The sequence below is a fragment of the Strix uralensis genome, chromosome 31, assembly GCF_047716275.1.
Source record: "Strix uralensis isolate ZFMK-TIS-50842 chromosome 31, bStrUra1, whole genome shotgun sequence".
Lineage (NCBI taxonomy): Eukaryota > Metazoa > Chordata > Aves > Strigiformes > Strigidae > Strix > Strix uralensis.
Genome location: NC_134002.1, coordinates 1,105,149 through 1,114,077, shown reverse-complemented (window position 1 = coordinate 1,114,077; position 8,929 = coordinate 1,105,149). Strand labels below are relative to the sequence as shown.

The 8,929-nt window shown below is 49.8% G+C and overlaps 1 protein-coding gene across 1 annotated transcript; it reads left to right on the top strand.

Moving 5' to 3' along the window:
* The first annotated feature begins 250 nt into the window (after positions 1-250).
* Positions 251-1,267, top strand: LOC141936105 (olfactory receptor 14A16-like). The gene has a single exon (XM_074852831.1). It carries the CDS (start codon positions 314-316, stop codon positions 1,265-1,267), a length of 954 nt encoding a protein of 317 aa, XP_074708932.1. The 5' UTR covers positions 251-313.
* Positions 1,268-8,929: the final 7,662 nt, after the last annotated feature.

Here is an 8,929-nt window from a genome sequence, read left to right as displayed (position 1 = left end):
GGGATAAAGATTAATAAGTCTTTGTTATCAGAAGGGGATTTGATCTGAGATGACCCCATGTTCCTATTTGCCTGCTCTTGTAGCATAGCACTGACTCCTCCAGAGCCCACAGCAGAGACCTCTGCTCCCTTGGGTACCCTCAGCCAGCTGGAACCAAAGCTCATGCAGTGGACCTGCCAAAGGTTTCATAAAAGAGGTGAAGCAGCTTGGGAGGGTTCTTCAAGAAGTGGAGTATCTTTTGTTCAGAGAAATCTACCCTAACTTCTCACTGATTTTTCCAACATGTACAGGTCCCCATGTCCAGTAGAAACAAATGTCCAACAGCAGCTCCATCACTGAGTTCCTCCTCCTGGCATTCGCAGACACACGGGAGCTGCAGCTCTTGCACTTCTGGCTCTTCCTGGGCATCTACCTGGCTGCCCTCCTGGGCAACGACCTCATCATCACCGCCATCGCCTGTGACCACCACCTGCACACCCCCATGTACTTCTTCCTCCTCAACCTCTCCCTCCTCGACCTGGGCTGCATCTCCACTACTCTCCCCAAAGCCATTGCCAGTTCCCTCTGGGATACCAGAAACATCTCCTATGCAGGATGTTCTGCCCAAATCTTTTCCTTTCTCTTCTTCATTGGAGCAGAGTATTCTTTCCTCACCATCATGTCCTACGACCGCTACGTTGCCATCTGCAAACCCCTGCACTACGGGACCCTCCTGGGCAGCAGAGCTTGTGTCCACATGGCAGCAGCTGCCTGGGGCACTGGGTTCCTCAACTCTCTCCTGCACACGGCCAACACATTTTCACTACCTCTCTGCAAAGGCAATGCTGTGAACCAGTTCTTCTGTGAAATCCCCCAGATCCTCAAGCTCTCCTGCTCACACTCCTACCTCAGGGAAGTTGGGCTTATCATGGTTACTGCCTGTTTAGGTTTTGGATGTTTTGTTTTCATTGTGGTGTCCTATGTGCAGATCTTGAGGGCCGTGCTGAGGATCCCCTCTGAGCGGGGACGGCACAAAGCCTTTTCCATGTGCCTCCCTCACCTGGCTGTGGTCTCCCTGTTTGTCAGCACTGGCATAGTTGCCTACCTGAAGCCCCCCTCCATCTCCTCCCCATCCCTGGACCTGGTGGTGTCATTTCTGTACTCGGTGGTGTCTCCAACTGTGAACCCCCTCATCTACAGCATGAGGAACCAAGACCTCAAAGATGCCCTGAGGAAACTGTTTTCATGGCTGTTCCTCTATAAGCTTCCACTCACTCTCTGCAAATGACTGTCAGGGCATCATATTTCAAGCCTATAGTTGTGTTGTTGCTATTGTTATTATTATTGTATATTCATTCGTATTTTCTTCTCATTGTAATTATCATTATCATCAGTGTCCTTACAATTTTGTTATATGTTTATTCTGTTTCTACCCAAACCTTTAGATTCGACTCACTAGTAGTGAGGAATTTGCCTCCTCAGTCTCACCTGATGCCTGTATACATGTTCCTCTAACATTGGGCCCAGTGTGACTCTCCCACCCCATCTCTGGAATAATACGGTATCTCCCCAGTGCAGTGCCCCAGAACTGGGGTCCTTTCCCAAAGCTGATGCCAAGAACCGCATGAGCAACTGCTCCCCACAAGCTCCTCTTCCTCATGGATCCAGGAGAAAAGAAGTCAGTGACATCACACTGTGACCTATTTGGCACCAAGGGTTGGATTTAAGACTAACTTGGTTTCTAATGAGTGTAGATTGTGAATGGACCATTCACCACGGGGTGACTCTACCTCAGGTGAATACCTGAGGTCCATATCCAGAGCTGTCCCACACGTGACATGTAGTTGATGTCTTTAAGGAGGGGAGTCTGGAGCTGCCTGGAGATCCCAGGGGATCTGCAGGGACTGTGTGTCCCCGGGGTTGGCAGCGATTGGAGACCCACAAAATGAGAAAACTGGAATAGTCTCTGGACACACCTTTGTCTGGACACAAACAGCATTTTGTCTGGGAAGCTGTCCTAAGGAACAGCCTCATCCCAGCTTCATTCCATGGTCCGTAAACTGAGTGGGAACTGACACGACCCGCAGTGCATCTTTTGGTCTGGCTATTGCGATGCTCAGAACCAACTCACTCTGCAGGAAAGTAAATCTGGACTTGGTGCTCACAGAAAACACATTTAAAAATCTTTCTTGCTTAGCTGGTTGGAGCAACAAAATTCTTGTTAGTTTTTCCTTCTGTAAAGACAGTATGGGAAATACATGGAATCAAACAGACCATGCAGCTTGAGATAACAAATACGTTCAGGAGGAAAAGGGTGTTATAAAGCTCCACAAGTGAGTGATTAAACAAGGAAAATGCCCTCGGAGGTTCCACTGTTTTAAAGCAGCAGATCCCACCTCTCCAGCCTGTAAAGTCTATGTTAGTAATATCAAACTGGAAAACATAAAAGCCAGTAAAAAAGGAAGGTTGTGCCATTGGGACACTGTGGTGTGCCTGATACAGTTCCCAGAATCTCCCAAGAGAAACAGATGGGAAGGGAAAGAAGGACAAAAGGACATCCAGAAATTGAAGGAGAAGGAATTTCCTGAATTATAAGAACCATCTTAATCAAAAGAGGGGAAGATCTTAGGGTCCACAGATATAGATTTGATATCAATTAAATAGATGGAGGTGGACATTGGACAAGTACAAGATTTAGAAAGAGAAATAAAGGCTTTGGAAAATGAGCTCGAAAAATGTGGAACAGAAGCTCAGTGACTGCATGCTGCTCTGCCAGAAAGAAACAAGTGACAATAAATGCAATGCATTCCCTGCAGTCTGGGAACTCAAGAGTAAGTCTTGGTCAAGACCCATAGGTTCTACTGGGAAGGCCCAGGTTCCTGTGGGCTGGCACCATGGATCCTGGTACCCTTGCCAGCAGATTCTTGGGGATGACCCACAGCTGAAGAAGCCATTGGGAACCCGAGAATCTTGGCCCTGTTATTAGCAGGCACAGGAGCACCCATGAACACTCTTGGGTCATCTGGGGTAACTCAGGCTGAATAACTGCAGAAAAATTAAAGTCAAGTGGCTGTGACAGAGCCCGTCATCTTGACCCAATTTGGGAAAAGGTCACCTTCCAACCAGGGAAATTCAAGGCAGTCAGGTGAAAAGCCCAAGCAGGTCAATGCACACAGTAAGGGAAAGAATATTTGTTATGCTGTAGAGGCAGAAGGCAATAAGCATTGGATTGTGCCTCAGAATATTCAAGGGGAATCTCATCAAGCTCCTCCATGAGCTGAGGCAAACACTCTGAGCAGAGTGAAGGACAGTGAGTGCTGGCCTAAGACGAAGAAGGATGTAGATCTCTGGGGTAGGAGCTGTCTGTCTTGTGCCGTGACCAGTGCAGATTACACTGGAGTAAAAGCCCCAGCCCAGCACCAACAGAGTGGAGGCCCACGGCCACAACGGCAGATTGATTTGGTGGGAGCTCTGCCAGTGACAGCTTGAAACACCAAGTGCATCTTGGTAGTAGCAGATCCTTTTAGTGAACGGACAGAAGCCCCCTTGCAAAACCAACATGGTTGCCACCACTGCAGATCTCCTGTTGAACGCTGTTATTTCTTGCTGGGGTCTGCTCCACAGCACTGAGTCTGATCTCAGCACCGACTTTGTGGCAATAATTCTGCATGAGCACTGCAAAGCCTGAACGCGACACGTCCCACCCTGGCTGTGGCAACGTGTGGGGCAGGGGAGAGGGAAAGGCCAGTGAAGTGGCTGGGTTTGGCTGTTGAATGTGGGGTGCAGCAGTGATGAGGGGTCAAGGGATTGGATGGGGAGACACAGGGAAAGACACCACAAATTGTGATGTTGATTGTGAGGCCACTCCTGTTACAGTATCCTGATTGGCCAGCAGATGTCCCCAGTAATTTGGGGACAAGATGTTCATCATAAAATGACTCATCCCAGCTGAGACAGGAGAGGGACAGAGAGGAAGGGGAGAGGAAGGTCAAGGGGAGCTGGCTGGAATGGGGATGATTTTGAGGTCACTTCAACATGCTTGGGGATGGGAGGGGGTGAGGCAGGTGGAAGAGGCCCACCTGGGCTCTGATTCTGGGGATACCTCTGTTATTCTGACCTGAACAACCACGAGAGACACAAGGGCCAGCAGGGTTCATGGCCACCATGCTAAGAACTAGCCCTGAGATGGGTGAAAAATCTTTTCCTTATCTCCACGTTGAACATCCCCTCTTTCACCCAACACTCATCTTCCATCCTCTGAACATGCACCATGGTGCAGAGCCTAGTTCTCTATTCTTTATGGCCTCCTCGTAGGTGCTGCCAGGCTGCACTGAGGTGCCCCTCAGCCCTCCCTTCTCCAGGCTGAACAAGCCCAGCTCCCTCAGCCTCTCCTCACAGGAAAAGTGTTCCACGCCCAGCCCATCTCAGGGACCGTTCACCAAACCCCCTCCAGCTTGCCAACATCATTCTTGTCCTGGGGGTCTGAAATCTGGACGCAGTAACCTGGACAATGCCCTCTCTTGATCTCTTGGCCACACTCCCGGCCATCAAGCCCTGTGGGCAGCTGGCCTCCCTTGCTGCCAGGGCACACGGCTGCCTCCTGCCCAAGCCACCCAGACCTTTCTCATGGGGATTCTTCCAGCCAGGCAGGCCCCAGCCTGTGCCATTGACAGGGTGAAGTTGTCTTAAGGCCTCATCTACTTCCTCTTCATGGTCAGGAGGTCTGGACCAGACATCTGCCCACCACAATTTTACCCATGATTTTCTTTCCTCTCATGTTGACGCCTCAGCTCTCAGCTGAGTCCCAAGACCCCACAGTTTCTCCAGGAGGTGATTTCGACCAACTTACTGCTACAGTAGCTACTTACAAACCCTCTGGGCTCTCTAGTGTCCAGTCTAGACTTAAGCTATCAAAAATACCAGGCTTCCTGGCCTCTTGTACTCACTGGTTACTCTCGTTTGATGTTCACTACTGGTTACACCCACCGACATACACACCAATGTGACTTGCACACACATAACGGTCTTGCCAGTTGCTGCCCCCCACAGGAGAGTTGGAAGAGCAACTGATGTCATCTACCTGGACTTGTGAAAAGGATTTGACACTCTCCCACATGAGATCCTTGTCTATAAATTAGAGAGAAATGGATCTGACAGATGAACCACTCGGTGGTTAAGGAATTGGCTGGACAGTCTGACTCAAAGATTGAGATCACTGGCTCGATTTTCGAAAGGAAAGTGGTGATGAGTGGCGTTCGTCAGGGGTCAGTATTGGTATCGGCGCTGTTTATGATCTTTGTTGGTGACATGGGCAGTGGGACTGGGTGCAGCTTCAGCAAACTCTCCAGCAACACCAAGCTGTGTGGTGCGGTCTCCATGCTGGAGGGAAGAGATGTGCCATCTAGAGGGACCTGGACAGGCTGGAGAGCTGGGCCTGCGCAAACCTCATGAAGTTCAACATGTCCAAGTGCAAGGTCCTGCTTATAGTTCAGGCCAATCCCAAGCACAAATACAGGCTGGATGATGAGTGGATTGAGAGCAGCCCTGCGGAGAAGGACTTTGAGGGAAAACTGGCTGTGAGTCAGCCATGTGCACTCACAGCTCAGAAAGCCAACTGTATCCTGGGCTGCATTAAGAGAAGGGTGGCCAGCAGGTCAAGGGAGTGGATTCTTCCCCTCTACTATGTTCTTGTGTGACCCCATCCATAGTTCTGTGTCCAGTTCTGGGGGCCCCCAACATCAGAAGAACACAGACCTGCTCAAGCAGGTCCAGAGGAGGCCATGAAGATGATCAGGGTGCTGGAACACATCCCCTGTGACGACAGGCTGAGACAGTTGGGGGTGTTCAGCCTGGAGAAGAGAAGGCTCTGGGGAGGCCTTATAACAGCCTTCCAGTACTTCAAGGGGGCCTACAGGAAAGCTGGGGAGGGACTCTTTATCAGAGAGTGGAGGGATAGGACAAGGGGTAAAGGTTTTCAACTGAAAGAGGGGAGATTAAGATTAGGTATTAGGAAGAAACCTTTTAATTTGTGTGTGGTCAGAAACTGGAACAGGTTGCCTTCTCGCTGGAACGGTTCAAGGCCAGGTTGGATGGGGCCTTTAGCAACCTGGTCTAGGGGAAGGTGTCCCTGACCAATAATCTTTAAGGTTCTTTCTAACCCAAGCCATTCCATGAGTGAAAGATTTTATGATTATTCTCGACTTCCCATCAGCAGACAATGTCCAGCCACCTCCTGGGAAGTAAGAATTCGGTACATGCTTTAGAAGAATAATATCTTAATAATGAAGGTCACGCCCTCCTCTCGGCACTCCTTTCTCTCAGCTGTTATTGCTGAGCATGATGCCATATGCTGTGGAATATGCCTTTGGTCAATTCAGGTCAGCTTCCCATTTATGACCCCTCACAGCCACTTGCCCACCCGGAGGGTACCAGCTTCTGGAGGGGGTTGGAGAGACAGCCTTCCTGCAGTACGAACACTGCTGAGTAACAGCCAAACCACTGGAGTGTGATCAACACCATTGGAGCCATGAGTACGAAGCAGAGCAGGATAGGGGCTGCTATGGGGGAAGTTCACTCCATCCCAGCCAGAGCCAGTACCGTGGGGTTGAGGGGTCTCTTCCGACCTGCGTTACTCTTTGATTGGATCAATCTTTCCCTTGGAGAGTTCTCTGAAGCCAGGATAGACAGAGGAAGAAGAAAATAAGGAGAAGCAGAAATAGAGATATGAAATACACCAGTATAAATACAGCAGTTCCTCAGAGGAATGTTTCTCTACTCCAAACCTTGGCAGGAAATCCATCAGATAAATCTGATGAAACAAGCTGACTTCTATCTGCTCAGGGACTGGGTGATGTTTGGGTACAGCATCATGTGGTCATTGTGTCTCAGAACTCCTAATCCAGCAGGAAGCCAATGGCTGTGAAGGGGGCTGTGAGGTCACTTGTGCCTGTGGAGGTGATAGGCCACAGCAGGACCACGGCTGAGAAAGGGTCTGTGAGGTCACAGCTGGTAGGTCAGCTCTTGACTCAGGGCTGGGAGAGGACCTTTTAAGGTCCCGTCTGCCAGCACCTCTGCCAGGCCAGCAGAAGGCACCCGGCTGGCACATGGACTGTGAGATCCCCTCTGCCCAAGGGCCCAGGCTCACTCCAGGAAGGGGGCTTAGATTTGGGTTGTTGTGTCTCTTCTGCCTGTGAACATGACAGGAGAGCAGCAGGCACAGGGCTTGGCTGTGTCTACCCAAGAAGCTGTACAGCCAGCAGCCCTGGGAGATCTTGGTGAGGCGGCTTCTGTCTGGTTGGGTGAAAGGCCACAAGAAGGCAGAGGGGTTGTGTTCCCTGCTTGAAGGGTTGTTTCCCAGAGGGTTGTAGGAAACAGCAGGAGACAAAAACATTGTCACACAGTGCAGTTTGGAAGGTGGAGACTGGGCATATTGAGGAAGAAATGTCACCCCAAGGGTTGTGCTGTGGCACAAGAAGTCATCCAGAATGTGGATGAGATCAGTCCATGTCTCTGTGCTTCCAGGATCACAGTGTGAGTGTGGCCAGATGTCAGTGAAGGTGTGGAAATGCCAGGGGCAGAGCAAGGTGAGGAAGCGAGGTGGGTGTCTACGGCCTGAAGGGAAACAGGAGCAGCTGTGGGACAGCGTAGGACAAGCTGTGGTGGAGATGGCAAAGGGCGCTGGCAAGGCTGGGAGTCAGCAAGAGAACCCAAGTCTTTGCCCCCTTGGGTACAGCCATCGTCTCTGGCACCAAGGCCTATGAGGGGACATGTTGTCCAAAGGCTCTCAGGGGGGCTCATTGTCCCCTTGCACACCCCCCATAGGGCTGGGGACTGTCAAACCATTGTCCTTCACTCAGCATCACCCACCCCACATCCCACTGGCCCTCGAAGAGCCCTGAGCAATGCGTGAAGGACACGATCTGCCTTCCCAGGGACTGGGGGTCAGGGCTTGGCCTTTCTGCTTCATCAGACAAACTCCATGTTTTCCTAGCATTAGAGCTGCCTGCACTTACCTTTGCCTACCTGCAATCATGGCCTCCAATTACCTGTCCTAATGAGTCTTTGGGGAGGCTTTGCTGGTCATGGTCCTCAGTGGGACTCACTAATGCTTCAAGGTACTTTGGGTTTTGTTTTTTACATGGAGTCTTTGAGAAGTTTGTGCAATCTCCTCTCAGTACCTGAGGTTCAAATACACCAGGGGCTCATTAAAATAAAACAAGTACTAAGGAGCCATGTCTCTTCCTGTACTTTTCTTCAAGTCTTCAAGACTTGTACAGAAAATTGGAGCAGTTTCCTCGTGTAGTTATGGATGAGCATTTCAAAGAGTTTCAAATAAAATGAGGTTTTATTTTCAAGGGTGTATTTTGTTACTTTTCAGTGTAGAGAAGAGGTGATGTCAGCATTCTCCAATAGATACTGATGCAGGGTCTCTCCTAAGGACGTCTGGACAGGTGGAAAATCAGTTCCTTGAGGTCTGACACAGAATGAACAACCTTCCCCCTCACCTCCCCAACCCCACCATTTCTCTTATTGGCCTCTTGGGACTTTTCCTTACATCAGACTTCTCCACTACAGGCTGCAGCTGGAGGTTAGAGCCCCTTTGCACCAGCTCCCACCTGCTTTCCTTAGAGAACTGGCTGCACATGGACACAGATTCTTTTTCCTAATTGTGAGCAAAGAAGAGTAAAGCAAGCTAAAGTTTCATGAGGAGTAAACTATTGCTATTGAAAGCCAGGCAAAGTTTTAACTCCCTGGTGTCAAAGATGCAAGTGCATCCGCGAGAGGTATATGAATGAACAAAGAGTAAGGGGAGGGTAAATGCAGAGAATAATGGAAGGGCCTTTGCCTAGACAGTCTGCATCTGAAAAAGTGACTTTAGAAATTGTCATTGTATCCTGGACAGTTGCAAATACTTGAAAGATCAGAGAAATTAAGTATGTGGTATAACACT